At 47.8% G+C, this 15929-nt stretch overlaps 1 protein-coding gene across 3 annotated transcripts; it reads left to right on the top strand.

Moving 5' to 3' along the window:
• Positions 1-836: 836 nt before the first annotated feature.
• On the top strand, positions 837-14246 carry ROGDI (rogdi atypical leucine zipper). Of its 3 annotated transcripts, XR_012631180.1 has the most exons (12): positions 853-917; positions 3247-3318; positions 4633-4715; positions 6104-6158; positions 6709-6789; positions 9226-9321; positions 10579-10677; positions 11154-11267; positions 12023-12072; positions 12617-12743; positions 13290-13408; positions 13984-14246. XR_012631180.1 is itself a non-coding variant. In XM_074886204.1 (11 exons), exons 1-11 carry the CDS (start codon positions 876-878, stop codon positions 13329-13331), a joined length of 861 nt encoding a protein of 286 aa, XP_074742305.1. In that variant the 5' UTR covers positions 837-875; the 3' UTR covers positions 13332-14246. The 3 variants fall into 3 exon arrangements, 2 of the variants coding, with proteins under 2 accessions (XP_074742305.1, XP_074742304.1); XM_074886204.1 differs by having other exon boundaries at positions 837-917; positions 13290-14246; XM_074886203.1 differs by lacking the exon at positions 11154-11267 and having other exon boundaries at positions 13290-14246.
• The last annotated feature ends 1683 nt before the right edge of the window (positions 14247-15929 follow it).

Raw genomic sequence — 15929 nt, 5'->3', positions numbered from 1 at the left:
GCACTAACCCAGCAGCAAGTGGGTTTTCCAAGACAAGATCCCTTAACTGAAGTGTTTGCAAGCTCCAGAATATTGGTTTTTGGTGATCCAGGCAGTGTTTGCTGTGCCAAGAGTGGTAGATGTTCATGTACTGAGGCATAATGGGCTAGAACTGTTTAAGGGTGTGCTTTGGTTAAAATGAATTACAGGTGTTAATGTAAGGAAAAACTCTGCTTTAGCGCTGTGATTAAAAGCAAGGCCACTGAGTCAGAGTTTGCTCGCAGCAGAAACTGGCACTATGAGAAGTGAATGAATAATGCCTTCCCTTCCACGGCCCACCTTGCTCATGGGATGAAGATGATGACGTTTCCTTGGCCACCCCTCACCCGCAGTACACCCACTCTGAAAAGGAACCCACCAGCTTTAATGCAAAGGCTTCCATGCCAGTATAAATTTATTTCAGTTCCAAAATTTGAGAAGAAACTGATGACACTTCCACATCGTTACCTGTTCTTGAGGAATTGTAGCTCAGTTTATGTTAACTGGTATGCAGGGGGCTCTGGCTGGCAGTAGTGCAGACTGAAAAAATTCTTCCTGCTGCACCAGCGGAAGCACCTGCAGTGCCCCTTGCAGGCCGTGCTGGCGGCGGCGAGGCGGGCCCCGGGGCGGTGAGGCGGGGCGGGCAGCGCCTCCCGGGTCTCCGCTTCCCCTCAGCCCCCCCGCGCCGCCTCCCGCCGCCAGCTCCCGCCCGCGTGACGTCACGGCGCGCTTGCGGCGGTGCTGCCCAATCAGCGCTGCCCCGGCCGCGTTGCCGGGCAGAGGCCGCGCCGTGGGGGCGGTGCTCGTAGCCCATCGGGGCGGTGGGGGGCGGCGCGAGGGGCGGGCCCGCTGGCGGGATGGCGGCGGCGATGGCGAGCGCGGCGGAGCGGGCGGTGCTGGTGAGTCGGCCCGAGGGCTCGCTGTTGCCGTGGCAACGGGAGCGAGCGGCAGCAGCCTGGCCCCGGGCGGTGGCGGCCCTGCCGGGACCCTCGCAGGCCCGTTCCGGGCGCGGAGGCGCCGCTCCCCGGCTGGCCCCGGCCGGCGGCGAGGCCGTTCTCTGGCCGCCGGCTGCCCCGCGCCTGGGCCGAGGCGCTCCGTCAGGGCCGCCCGGTCACCGCGGCGTGGGCCGCGGGGCAGCTGCTCCGGCGGCCGCGGCGGGACCGCAGGGCGGTGCCCAGGTGCCCGGCCGTGCGGCCGGGACAGGCTCTCGGGCCGGCCCCCGGCCCCGTTGCCGTGCCCCCTCAGGCCCGCGGCCACCGGGCAGGCCCCGCTCTCCTCCAGACTCGCCCTTTGGCCGCCTCACTGCTCCCCGCTTTGGTGTGCTCCCCCTGAGCAGTGCGAGGGTGCGTTGCCATTGACGCCACTCCTTGCGATGGCCTCGGGCGAGCCCAGAGGCAAGTCGGAGGCTGTCCTGCTTACGCTAAACAGTGGAGCGCGTTACATGACCTTGGATTTTTTCCTGGTCAGTCCAGCACGCTGTTTGATGGAGGACCAGACCGAGCAAATGGCAGGCGAGCATGGCAAAGCTGCCTTGTTGACTTGATAAAGGTAGAAAAGACATAGACCTGCTGACATTGCAGACATCCCCAGGGACATGAGCTGCAAGAAGCAGTGAAAGCTTCCTATCTCGGGAGGGAATTTTAGAGATGCATCTGGGCGAGGCGGAAAGCCTCATGTGAAAACCAGGTTTTTCTAAAGTTAATGTGATTTAGAATGATATGGCTAGCATTCCTCAAAACCAGGTGTGTAGTGCACAGGTGTGTCTTAGTCTGAAATTAATACGGGGGGGGGGGGGGAAGATCTGCTGTTACTAGGGGAATGAAAGACTCCAGTGATGATTTGAAGTAGAAACATCTGTGTGGGGACAGTGGGGTGGTGGAGGCCCTAAAGGCATCAGCTTTACATGGGTGATTTCTGTTCCTTTGGGAATCTGGAGGAGAGTGAGTGTTACAGAGAACAAAAGGGCAAGGAATCCAGTATGTCAATATGACACCCAGAAATCTGAAACAGGATTAAATGGTGAAGGTTAGTGGTCCTGCACCCACACTGGTTTGAAGGATAACAGCGAATCCTACCTAGGTTTGTTGTGTGTACCTGCTTTGGGTGAATATTTGTTGTAACAAAACTGTCCTACTCTTCGTTGAGATAACTCTTGCATAAGATGATGACACATCAGTGAGTAGTTATTTTGTGTTTCTCATGGTGAACAGAAACTGTCTAGCAGAAAAACCACAGGCTTAAATTTCTGAGTTGACCCCACCTTTCCATTTTACTGTGGGCAACCTGCTCAATTCATTCCCTTCCAGTACTTGCCACGTGGAAAATTTCTCCTCTCTTACAAGGTAGCAAGTGTCAGTCTCTTCCTTGCCCCTTGCTTGCTTCTATCCCTGCTTCTCTGAGGATCTTCTGCATGGGGTCTTGTGGTTTAACAGGAGTTCATAGCTGTAGTTTGAGGATCTGCTTTATAGAGTCTTCTCTGTAGCAGACAACTGATTGAGGCCTGAGGTGGTGTGTCATCAGATCTGAACCTGTTTGTTACTGAATTTGCCCAAATGATTGGGAGTCCTCAGCCTTTCTCTCCCCCCACCCACTTTTCAGTTTAGCTTGCTTTATTTTTAGGCCGCTGTTGCTTGGTAAAATGCCACTGTGGGAGGAGGAGGAGCATTTTAGCATTTGTTTTTCATCATCTAATTGGCAACAAATTTGTCCGCAAGTTGAGTCTGTTTTGCCCATGTCCATAATTGGTGAGCAATTGCCTTGTCTTTTATCTTGACCTATGAGCCTTGTATCTTATTTCTTCCCTGTATTCTGTTGAAGGTGGGCAGTGGGAGAGGCTGGGTGGGTGTCTGGCAGCCGGCCAGCCAAGGTAAGCCCACTCCAGCAGTTAAAAAAGATGCCTCAGATTTTGAAGCAGCAGGATCTGTACTTTGCTCTGAAATTCACATCCCATGCTGCCTGTTTCATAATTCTGTGATTATTGGTACAGTGGTTTGTATGATTACTGCTTTGTTAAACAAAGCCAAAACAAGAATGAGGACAGTTCATTTGGCTGAGGTGGAGAAGTGAAGAGTAAGGCCTTTCAGCAAATTAGGACCTCCCCTACCAGCATGTGATTTAAACAGCATGGACATAGCAGTATACTTAGAACTTAAATAATTTTCATATGTGTCTGAGAGTTTTATTTCCAGTGACTTCTCATGATTCCACTGCTATATTTTCACAACATAGGAAGAAGAATTTAAATGGCTTTTACAAGAAGAGGTCCATGCTGTTTTGAAACAGCTGCAGGATATTTTGAAGGTAAAGTTAATTTGCTTCATCTGTTTTTTGTGTTGTGGGATTGTTTGCTCTCCCATGTGAGGAATGGTGGTAGATTTCTCCTGGAGGAAAAAATTCTTGGTAGAGGGTGCACAGAAGGGTCCATCACTCATGTCCAGTGCTGTCCCAAGTGCTTGCTTGCCCTCTGGTCTTGAGAATTCATAATAAAGCTGATTTCCCCTAGATAGCTCTGTTATTGACTCTACTCTCTTTGCTGAGAGAACTGCTTTGAAAGGGGTGTGGAGGCAGACAGACCTGTCTGCCAGGCATTTGCCTGAGATGTGAATATTTTCTGGAACAGAGAATCTGGATCTGCCTGTAACTCTTATCATGTGATGGCAGAAACGAGCACGATAGCCTTTAGCTGACAAGCTACTACTTGTGCAGTAATTAGTAGATGCACTCTCCTTATTCAAAACCATCCTTCCCTGGATATACCCACTTCTCTGATGGTACCTGCCCCTTTCAGAGGCGTGAAGTGTTCAGCTGAACCAGGCCTGCAGCACCTTTTGCCAGCCTGAGCATGGGCTGCTGGCTTTGGCTCTTTCCAGGCAGCCAGGCAGTGAACCAGCCAAAAGGGATTGTGTGCAAGCTTTCCTGCTAGGTTAGTTTTCAACAGGCCCAGCCCCTTAACAGGTTTTGGTGGGGCTTAGTGGGTGATGCAAGAGTGGGGGCAAAAATGTGGAGGTGAAGGGCGGGTGCCAGAGGGGATGGGAGTGCCATAGCGCTGACCCAGGACGTGACTCACCGCAGGTTGTTGTTACCTGCTACTATCTGGATAAATAGTATCTGTTTTGAAGAACTCATTACAGTTTTAAGGGTGAAGTGCGATTAAAGGACAGTCACCAGCCAGTATAACCAGTCAGGAGGTCTGGTTTTCACTCATGGGTAAGGGACCCACTGTGCAGCCAGGGCAGCGAGTGAGCTGGGAAAGGGGCAGCAGGACAGTGCTTGGGGGCATGCAGGGCCGGGCTGTGTAGAGTGCCCCTCCTGCTGCAGGCAGCTTGGCAACCCTCTGGGCACTGCCCACCTTGCCTGGCTCTGGGCCACAGAGCTGGAGTACAGGATTTCTGATGCCTTTAGCCACGAGCTGCGTGCTCTGAGCCTTCTCGTGGGCTGTGCCTGTCCTGCAGGGGGGTGAGGGAAAATCTATGTGCTCTGCTAGGTGGGTTGCAGGAGGCATTTGGCCACTTGCCAGTGTCTGCATTTCTGCTTTTGCCTTGTCTTTGTTCCTGGTCTGTGGTGGGCTGGGTGGGGGTGGAGGCTGTAGCACTCACTGTGTCCTCTCTTGGGCAGGAGGCCTCTCAGCGGTTTGCGCTGCCGGCCGGCGGCTCGGCGGGAGCCCTCAAGCAGCAGAACTTTGCACTGAGCACGTCGGGGTAAGTGGTTGTGGCGGTCAGTGGGTCGCTGCTGCTCCGCCAGGCCGCGCCAGTGGGGGCTGCCGTCCCCACCCCCGGCGATGCCTGTGTTTGTGCCGGGGGCTTCCCACTGTGGCAAAGGGCTGTTCCTTGGGCACCTGCGGCGAAGGTCTCTACAGCACCCCCAGAGTGAGGGGGTTCTCTTTAATACGAGATTGCACCTTAAGGAGAACAAGCAAACAAACTCCTATGTCAGCTTAATGTAACAGTCTGTAGCCAAGTTCCAGGGCTTGCCTTAGCCAGACTTGTGCTGTTTCCTGCTGACACCTATAATATACTCATCGATTCCCAACCACACACTGGTGTGTTGCATCAGTGTGTTACTGTCAGCGGTTTTGCCAGGGGGCATATTTTTGATTCTGGGCACAGGGATTTGCAGTTACAAGACCTGAATTCTGCTCTTGGCTCAGTTTTTGACTCTTGACTATGGATGAATCTTAACCTTTGTCGTAATCTCCCTAAAATAGCAATAATAAATCTACCTGGCGCAGAGCAAACTGAGACCTTTGCAGAAGTGTGCACTTCTTCTGAAATAGCTGTCCATTTTTTGATCTTTAGCATCAGCCTCAGTCTTGAATAGTTGCACTCTGGCAGAGGTCACAAGCTTGTTGCAAAGTAGGAGACCTTGGTCCTTAGAAACAGCATGGTGAGCATTTTATGGAATGATGTCGTGATTCTGTATCAGGTTTGAAGGTTGCATTCTTCAGATCTTAAAGTATACAGTTGATTCTAGTTTTCATTCATTGTTGCAAGGTAGATCTTAAAAAGTGTTGATCTACAGAGTCTCTGTCTAGTGTATTGAAATGTAAAGTGTTGCTAAACTGAGTTCTTGAAGGCCCGGGTGCTTGAGTCTTCCCCCACTGCTCATTGTAGATGTGAGCCATCTTGCAGGACCTTTTAAAGGGTTTGGGGTGTGGGTTTTTTTCTTGTTGGGGAAGGCGGGGTGGGTTTGTAGTTTTCAACTCTCATATGAGTCATGAAGATCTCCAGTGTCATGAATTCATCTAATATCTTATGTTTGTCCTTGCTAGAGCTGTTTGTAACAGCAACCAAAGTGTTGATAAGTAATACATGAAATAAGCATGGGATAAGAAATGAATGTAATATCTTAGGTAGGGCAGGTAGGGTGAGGTGGCTTATAAATTATAGGACAGCAGCTGGCCACAGGCCGAGAGCTGGGGACTTGAAAGTGTGTGTGGAGTTCATCTGCATCCCCCAGCTGACCCCTGGAAGGAAGGGAACGTGGCTAGCTAAATGGGACAGGGAGGGGCCGTGTCAGGTTGGCAGTTTCAATAGGTGTCTCTTGCCTTGTGTGACTGGTGTTGCCCAGATCATTTTTCTCATTCCAGCACAGACCAGGTGAAAGGTGTGTTGACACTGCAGGGAGATGCCCTGTGTCAAGCTGTGAGTACTTGCCGTGCTGCTGGCTTTCTAATACCATCAAGGGGCGGGAGTCATCCTTATTACACTTTGATGAGCTCAAGGGAGAGGTCATCCTTACCATGCTTTACCAGTGATTGATAAGTATGCTTTGTCAGTCTTCCCTAACAGCCCTTAAAACCTTAACATTTCAGCAACTGTTGAAATTTGTCAAGATTCAGCATCTAACCCCCACCCCCAACACACACACGCTGTGGTGAGTGGTGGAGTTGACTTTTATGAGGATTCCTTGCTTTTACTGCCTTTGTTGTGTAATACCTTTGTTGTGTAATTTCCTTGGGGGCCTTCTGAGATGAGGCCATGTGTCCTGCCTGGATCCCCTTTCACTAAATGCCTATCAACTTATCCTTTGTATTAACACCTTCCTGTAGGAAGACTGAAGTTCTGGCCATGCCAGAGCTGCTGAAAGCAGCTTGCCAAGAGAGTCTGGGAGACAGAGTGAAGAGGGACTTGCAGTCTCTATGTTCTGCATAGGGGGGGTGCTTGGTCTCATGTGTTTGTTTCTTTCTTCAAGGATGTTAATCTGAAAATGCCCAGAAATAATCAGCTCCTGCACTTTGCATTTCGGGAAGACAAGCAGTGGAAATTGCAGCAGGTACTGTTAACTTTAGATGCCTACCCCTCTCTAGTATCTGCACCCTCCAAGCAGTAGCTGTAGGCCCTCGCTTTCCAAGAGAGAAGGTTATATCTATCCCATGTTAGCTCCAGTGGTGAAAGCTAAGGGAGGAAACAGATGCAGTTAAATTCAGCTATGGGGCTAGGAGAGAGAGGTGGGTTCTGCTTGTTCCTGAAGCCAGTGAGCTGAAGGGTGTCTGCATAGCAGTCATCATCCTTTAAAAGGAGTGCCTAGGGTGCCTGTGCACTACTGACCTTGTGCCTCCTTGTAAAACCCAGGCTAGCAGGGTAAAGAGCAACTTCAGAGGCTTTGAGTAGCTTGCTGTCAGTCTCTTAGGAAAGCATTTCTTTATGCTGAGAACAAATTTCACTGCATTGTGCTCTTGTAGCATAGCTGAGTTCCCTCAGTTAAGGAGTTAAAGGGTTGCGGCTATCCAGAACATTGAATCTCTTTCCCATCATTTTGTCAGGACCTGATCTAGTGCCTGGTCTTGAAGACATAGTTTCCCACAGTTACTTTGTCATAGCTGAGTAGGCTGGAGAAGGATGTATTCCATGTGCTTCACTGCTCCATGGCTCAGACTTTTCTAGGTGATCAGTGCATTTGGTCTTGAGTGCAGTTTCCAACGGCTGCTTTGGCAGCAGAGTGAAAGCTCTACCTGGTAACTTTGTAAAAATCTAGAAAATTGTGTACTTGAGATGTTAATGCCAAACTTGACTGAGTTTATTTATGCCTTGCAACAAGGCAAGGAAGATGTTGTGATAACACTCAGCAGTGCATCCTATTTTGTGGGTGTTTTGTGCTGCTGCCTGGTTGATAGGCTTCTACCAGCTTTTATGGAAAACACCTTCCTCTGTTTACTTGGAAGAGCTTTATGTTCTAGTGTTGTTCAGATGTGGAATGTGAGTGCCTAAAGAACTCTGAGCAGAAGCATTTACAGTGATTATTTAAGAAGATTACAGTGATTATACAGAAGATTTACAGGAGATCTTTGTCCTGTCTGAATTAAAAATGAGCATCTTGAAGTATTGTTTCTTCCCTTAGTGAGTGGTACCAGTTGGAGTTTTGTTTCTGTGCAAAGTAAAGTCATTGGTAAGAAGTTGTAGTGTAGGCACATTTTTGAGGAATGCAGGTGCAGGCACACAAGTTTTGAGGAACTTGATTAGAAAACAGCAAAATCAAGGGGGAAGAGGAATGAAACAAGTTCTCATAATAGCAGGATTGTCATTGCTGGGTTGGGTAACACTGCCAGGGTAACTTAGCTTGCTTGAAAGCATCTGGGAGATGTAAAGGCTGGAGGTGGTGATATTTGGGGATGCCATAGCCCAAGTACCTGCAGAATCTCTCTGCAGTCTGGCAGTGGACTTTATAACCTCTCTCTTCTTCCTGTAGCCTCCAGTGCCTTGTGCTTTCTAAGAGCAGAACTATTCTGTGATCCTTGAGCTCTGGATAAGAAGGAACTAGTGCCCAGATCTGTGGCAGAGAGGTCTCTACAAGGCTGAGCTGGGATCTGGGGTGGCTGGGGAGCAATGAAGGCTGTATCAAACTACTAATATCTGAAGCTGTATTATCCATCTCCCATCAGCTACCTCTCATACAGGCTTCCCTGCTTACGTTTTTCATTTATTACACCCTCTGATTTACCCCTTTGCTTTTTTTTCAATTTTCCTGCTGCTGCCTGGAACCGAACACAAGTTACTTTCTCGCAGGGCCATCTTCTTCTTCCTCTGGTTTGTCCTTGCTCCCATAAAAGCACTGGGATATAGTTATCAACCTTGCTTTGATAATTGTCTCCTGGCTGCAAGCAGTCTTGCTGAAGAGGGACTTAAGCTAGCTGTGTCCTGAGTGTGGTGAAGTTCCACACAAGCAGTGTGATGGCAGCCTCTTGATGCTGGAGATAACTCTCAACTGCAACAATTATAGTTTAGAAGGACTTTGGAATACTGCCAGAGATGCTATATTAGGAATCAATGTTTGCTGCTATTGATGTAATTTACGTCATTGGTTTTAGCTCTAATAGTTCCTAAGGCAGAAATCATTCGTGTTGCTAGACCTGACTACCATATACCATCAACAATGAGGATTTCTACCTGAACAGCTGTGATCAGAGTCCTCCCAGGATGAGTGCCTGCTATCACTGTTCCTTCAGGGCAGCAGCAATATTTTAATTGGCAGTTCAGGTTGTAGCTATCAGACTGGTTTGCACCTCCAGTCCCTGAGTGAAGAACCCAATAATACATCTGGGCAGCAGTGGTAGATTTGTGTTAGCGAGTGTCTGATACTCAGAGAAATGGCCTTAACATTTGAGAAGTCAGCATTTTCCTAGGGCCAACAAAATAATGAGGGAAACCTCTGCTTCCTAGTGTATATTATAGAGAGTGTGTCATTAATAGGGCTGCATTTGTACCTTTGCAGATCCAGGATGCTAGAAACCATGTTAACCAAGCCATTTACCTGCTTATGAACAGAGATGTAAGCTACCAGTTCAAAACAGGCTCGGAGGTTCTCAAGGTGAGGAGAAAGCCCTCTCTACTTGGGTAGGAACGTGCATTTTTCTTCCCTCCATTTGTTGTTTTAAACAGTTAATGCACATTATTGTCTTGAGTCTCTTAATGGAAAAATTGTACCCGTATGTACCTGTGTCAAGGAGTGTCCATGCCTCATATTTGATATGAATCTGTACCAGTTTAGCATCAGTAACAGGGCTGTACATCACGATGAACAGTAATCTGAGCAGTCAGTGCCCTGTTGCACAGCAGTGATATTCTGGGAGTGCCTTCCTTGATCTTTTTCGGATGATGCAGTTACACAGCTCATGCTTTTCTCTGTCAGTCAGTGCTTTTGGTGAGAGAAGAAATGAGGCAGTCATCAACAAACAAAAGATTACAGTTAGTACTCATGATTTACTGATGATTTGAAAGTGACTTCTGGCTTGCTAGTAGTAGTTGATGCAGTCTGATACAGACCAGCTGCTGCTTGGAAATGTGCTCTGAAACTACCAGAGTTTTGACTTACTCATTAGAATCCATCACAGTATCAAAGATGAGAAAGCTAAACTTTTTTAGTCTCCACATTGGCAAGGGCTGCTAATAGGAAGAAGCTAGGTAATAAAACTATTTCCTTTTTCCTTTTGTGTGGAAGTAGGGGGTAGAAATTAGTCACAATATAAAATGCCTTCATCTTAGGAGTCACGAGCTCTATAACAGACATATGTTGCTTCCCACTTTTTTTCTGGAAAAGGAAGTCTGCCTGAATAGAGGCTTTGAACTGTGGTTTCTGGCAGGATTGGACTCACAGTGAGCTGGTTCTTTTCTCTAGTGCCATAGCTCACAGGTTATGAATGGGAGGGCCCATTCTGCAGTTGTTGTACCTGTGATGTGGGAATGGGGAGAACTAGAACACAGCTTGTTGTTTTTCCTTAATGCCTTCTCTTCAGAAGAGCTGATGATGAGTTTGTTGACGCTTCTGTGGCATCAGTAATTGATCTCATGTTCTCTTCTTATTCTTATAATGAATAGCTGTTCTCTCTTCAGTCCCTGGTATTAAATACTCCTGGCCTGTCTCACAAGTGTCTGTGATGGTGGTAACAGTTAAACTGCGTTTATGCAGGAGCCACCCCTTCCCACTAAGTCCCTGTATTCCTGGAAGGGTGAGGGGGTGGTGATGCTGGTTGCTGTAACACTTGCCAAAGGCTGTAGGCTTCTGCAGCACTCTGTCCAGAGCTGTCCAGGGATCACCGCTCAGCAGTGTACGTACCTTATCTTGTAGCTTATGGATGCTGTGATGTTACAGCTCTCAAGAGCCCGAAATCGGCTTACCACTCCAGCCACTCTGACTCTACCGGAGATTGCCTCCAGTGGTCTCACAGTAAGTATGTGGTGGTCTAGATCTCTGTACACTCTGGCAGCATGCAGCAGTTGGGACATTGTGCTGCATCCTGGTGGAAATGGATTTCTGAAGTGTCTCCAGAGGCAGAGAGAGCTGAAGAATGTGCAAACACTGAGCATTTTTGGCTGTTCTGTATCTTCCTGTGGGAAAGCAGATGACTTGGGCATGAGGACTCTGGTTCTCAGAGAGTAAATTCTGTTCTCTGCCCAGGAATCTTGCCCAGGGATGATTTGTCCTTGTGAACACTGCTCCATCCCCTCCTGTCACCATCGTGCACACACCGTTTGATCAAGCACGACGAACAACCATTGCTTGCAAGCTGCTCAGTCTTTTTTTTTTTCTAATGTCCCTCTCACTGTGGGGTAACTAGTATGACTTAGGAAAAGGTAATGATTTCCCAGCATTAGAAATAATAGTCCTTTCACTGACAAAGAAACCACTTATTTCCTCACCAGAAAATGTTCACCCCTGCTCTGCCTCCAGACATCCTTGTGAATTTCTATATTAACCTGAACAAGCTGTGCCTGACTGTCTACCAACTCCATGTGCTGCAGCCCAGCACGACCAAGGTGATGCCTACTATCCTTGTTTATTTACCTCTCCCTACATCCCACTGTAAGGAGGAGATTGCACTGCTATATGGTGCAATGTTATATGCGTAAGATAATGCAGAAATAACTGTAACTGGTGTTAAGTGTCTGTGTTTAGATCTGCTGCAGACAGAACACTGGCTCTAAATCTAGTTTGGGGCACGGCCACTTAGCCCAGAAGAAAATACCAGTGCTCTGGAGAAAACCAGTAACTATTTTTTGCCAAGTAATGCTTTATCTTACAATATAATGTGATAATTTTGCATAATTTTGGAAGGGCATAATTGTATTAATCCAGTTTACATCAAAGTAGCATCTTGGGTTTTCTGAATGGAGTTTTGATGGATACTTTTCTGCTTTACCTGTTGCATTTGGGTCAGCTTGATGTCCTGTGACACCAGAATTAAACTCTTTAGCTTTATGAAATGCAGACCTTACATAAGGATACTTTTCCCAAAATCTATCTTTTGTTTTTCTTCTGGACCTTGTCATCTTATTTTTGTGGTGCTAAAATTTGGAGCTAAGTTGGACTCATCCACTGTGTAGAATTTTTTTCATGGAGGAGCAGGAAGGGATCAAATGACATGGATTCCATATGAATGGAGTATTCAGGTAGATACAGTATAGGCATTTCTTGATGTCAGGCTACTGAAAGTGCAAATCTTAAAACATCCTCCTTCTCAGGACTTTGTTTACTGCATCAAAAGCCTAATAACCTTTTCCTTCTCTTCCAGAACTTCAAGCCTGCTGGAGGGTCCATTTTACACAGCCCTGGAGCCATGTTGTAAGTATAGTCACTACAAGGGCTGTGTAACAGGTGTAGGAGTATGCTGAGGATGAGATCCAAATGTCTGTACTCATTTTTGATTGTAGCATCTGTTAAGTGGAGAAGCTGGACTGAGTCACTTGCTGTGGCTGTGCCTGTGAAGGCACAGGTGCCTGTAATAGTGTTTCTTTAATGACTCAGTCATAAAGGCCCAAAGATGTGACTTCTTGGGATACAGCCCACACATACAGTGCCATGAGTTTGTCTGGAGATGGGAGTTGTCAGCCAAAATGAACATTAGGTTATTGGCATTGCTATCTGCATTTTCTGCCTTTGTGCCTCTCTGGAAAGCGTTAAAGTTTATACCTTAACCGCATTAGATTTAGCTTAACTCTGAATCTGATCCAAGATAGACTGAGAGTTTGCATTCTATTAACTTTACCAGGTGTTGTTTTAAATATAGTAGAAATCTTAGTGATCTCTTCCGTGAGAGTGGAGGAGAGTTGAGTTTTGTGTTCTGTGCTGTTGTGTGTAAATCTGTGCTTTTTTTCCCCCACCCCAGTGAGTTTGGCAACCAGCGGTATGAAGTCAGCCATGTCCATAAAGTGGAATGTGTTATACCATGGTTAAACGATGCCCTTGTCTTCTTCACAGTTTCACTGCAGCTTTGCCAGCAACTGAAGGACAAGGTAATAGCCTTAGAGAAGGGGCTTTGTTTTTAACTCTGGACTCTGAGAGGACCTCAGATCTCCTAAAAATCTGATGTGTGGTTATTCTGTACAACTTAGGTATAAACTGAAAACAAACGATGAGTCAATGCTCTGGAGCCAGGGACGTGGCTGGCACTGCCTAGCAGGCAGCCGTCTGGGATAAGTGTAGTAGTGTGGCAGATGTGTTTGCTGAACTAGTGACCTGATGGAGAGGAGCAGGTAGCCACTTGCGTTCTCTCAGTCATGAGCTGGATGTAAGGAAATGCCAGGGTGCTGGAGAGGAGGTATGGAGACCTTGGCAAACTAGATTCCAGTAGACCAGTGTTCAGTTCCAGCTCTGCAGCTGACCTGGGTGCCACCTTGAGCAAGCCTCCTCAGTGACAATAGCAGCAAATCTGCCCTTGTGCAGTGCGGTGCTGGAGTGTGTAATGCTGTAAAGCTCAATCTTCACACACCCATTATATGCTCTTTCTTCTGTGGCCCAAAGGATACAGGAACTTACCTGCTTTTCTTCTTGCTTTCCAGATCTCTGTTTTCTCCAGTTACTGGAACTACAGGCCATATTAATTCTCTGTGGAGTGTCCAAGCCCTTACGGCACTTCCAGTGTCTCCCTGTTTGTTTTCAACATGCCAGCTGAGTCCAGGTCAGCTTGAGGAGTGCTGTGCTTTACTACCAGGTGGCCCTCCGTAGGTGAGGGTCAGCATATCCAGAGACACAATTCTAGTAGCCTTGTCTGGGACTGCTGCATAAGCAGGGCAACAAGCAATGCTGTGTGGCTAGTGAAAGCTTCTGCCTGTCTGTTCTCATATGCGTTGCGTGGCTTGCACTTCTTCAAGACTGATGAATTACACTAGCTCATTGCAAGGGATGGGGAGCTGTGGGCTTCTCACACTAACTGTATTTGCACACAGTGCTGTAACTAACTGCTGGACTGTGAGCTGGCTGGGAAGGGATGAAGGCAAACTAATTTAACACACCACAAAATGTGTAGGGCATGTTGCTCCATGTAGTGGAATATGTTGTTATGATCTAGTTCAGCTGTGGTTCTGACTAGCACTGAGCTTCTCCCTCTCCTATCTGTTTTGTCCGTGCCCATGTTATTGATTCCCCTTTGGGGATATTCTTACTTGCTGCTGTTTGAACTCTTCTTTTTCCCTGGCATCAATGTGATCACTTTTTTTTTTTCCTAAACCAGTTGGACCAATTGGTTTTTTTCAGGTTTAGTATCTTGTTTTCACTGCCAGCCTTTGGAGCTGCCTCAGTACCTTGAGCACAGCTGTGCAGTCTCACATCCTGTCATTAAACCCAAAGTGAGTACCACGTTGTTACTACTATTTGCTGCCTACCTATGGATGCCACAGTATGTAACTCATTCCTCTAGCCATTGATAATTGTAAAATAAAGATCCTCAGACCTGCCATTCTCCTGTGGGCTGTCAGTGCTGAGAATAAAAGAGTATCAAAGATGATGTGCTCTTACAAGTGAGTGGCTGTTATTAGTCATGCGTGCTGGATTACTGTTTGCCTTACCCGGAGGACAGCAGTGGTCTCTGTGGGCAGAGCTGGGCAGCTCTTTGAAGGCTGGGCCTGGTTTGTGTAGCCTCAGTTCAGTGCTGTCTGACACCCCAGTACTACCGGAAGTACTTTTCCAAACTTCCCTTGATGGTCATGGAAGAGGCTCTAGGTGCTGAGGCTGGGTTGGGTTGGCTCGTGGAGCTGGCTGTTAAGTGATGAGTAAGCATCACCTGTCTCCTGCTTGGCTCCGGCGAGCCCTGTCAAGCCTGTGTTTCTGGTGGCTTTCCTCTCTGGAGTACCTTACCCAGGAGCCTATGTGTGTGCTGAGGTGAGGACTGCAGGCTCACCGAGGTCCCTACAAAACGTCAGGGCCGTTGCAGCCTATCTTCACGGCTGTCCAGGGTGCTGTGCTCAGAAGGAAGAGATCACGGTATCACAGAACGGTTGAGGTTGGAAGGGGACCTCTGCAGTCTGTCTGGTCCAATTCCTCTGCTCAGGCAGGGCCACCCAAAGCTTGTCTCCCAGGATGGTGTCCAGATGGGTTTTGAATAGCTCCAAGGATGGAGACTAGAGATAAGTATGTTGCTTTGATTTTTTTTTTTTTTTTTCTTTCTGCATGGACCACTGCTCTGGGCATGTGTGGCCTACCTTGTCTGTGACCTCCCTTTCTGTCCTTCTGTGAGATCCCTCAGATCCTGAGTGGGTTAGTGCCAGCTTTGTGACTGCTGCAGCCTCCTCTAAGGACTTGACACTTGGTGCTGTGCTCGGTCTAACGCGTGCTAGTATTACAGGTTGCAGGCAGTAACAGAGCCTACAAATGAGTATCAGGCTGTGACTGATGAATGTCTAAGTAAGTAACAAAAGGCGGAAGGTAGCGAGGCTGGATGGGCTGATGCAATAGCAGACCTCAGATTCTGGTCAGTTAGCCTTATGACTCTCTGTGGTCATGACCCTGGGTATGCATTTACCAACCCTTGCTCTGTTCCAGACCATTCTCTGCTTAGAAGGTGGTTGTACATGTGTGGAACTGCTCACTATTAAGAGCTTCTCGGATGAGAGTATTTTTATAGTTAATAACCCCTTCAGAGCTGTCTGTGCTCTTCTTTAACCCTCCCTGTGTGTTGAGAAGGCTCCTTTTTTAATTCACACTAGTGTGTGCAGTCCAATCAATGTTGCCACATCCTCTCCAACTCAGGTTCCTGCTGATAGGGATATAACGTGCAACCCAGTGTGTGTTGTTTTGTTCTGATGAAAACAGTCTTCAGTTGAGGAAAACCTGTCCTGCTTCCAGCTCTGATGTGCAGTGGCTGTGTCTGAGGACTGCTAGGTGGCAGTGGTAGCTGCTACACGACCCTGCCCGGGTTACTGGTACGGAACAGGGTAACAGCAAGCTAGGAGAGGCTGGCCCTGAGCTGGTGCCCAGTGATTTGAAAGATAAAACAAGAGTCCACCAACTAAAAGATTTAACAGTCTATCTCTTTTTCCCACTAAACTGAGTGCAGAAGAAAATTTACAAAGCCCTAAGGGCTTTTGCAGCCCAGTGAGGTTGGTACTGGGATAGCTGCTGGCAACCCACCCCTCCCTTTGCAAATGCAACTCAAACGTGCTGTGGGCCACAATCTTTGGCAAGTGCTTGGCAGCACAAGGTGT

This window comes from Strix uralensis, chromosome 16, assembly GCF_047716275.1.
Source record: "Strix uralensis isolate ZFMK-TIS-50842 chromosome 16, bStrUra1, whole genome shotgun sequence".
NCBI classification, from domain to species: Eukaryota; Metazoa; Chordata; class Aves; order Strigiformes; family Strigidae; genus Strix; species Strix uralensis.
This window is presented reverse-complemented; position numbering and strand designations above follow the sequence as displayed.

Coding starts and splice junctions, on each gene's coding strand:
- ROGDI (XM_074886204.1), top strand. CDS start 876: ATGGCGGCGGCGATGGCGAGCGCGGCGGAGCGGGCGGTGCTG. Junction 918..3,246: donor CGGCGGAGCGGGCGGTGCTG/GTGAGTCGGCCC, acceptor TTCACAACATAG/GAAGAAGAATTTAAATGGCT. Junction 10,678..11,153: donor TTGCCTCCAGTGGTCTCACA/GTAAGTATGTGG, acceptor TTTCCTCACCAG/AAAATGTTCACCCCTGCTCT.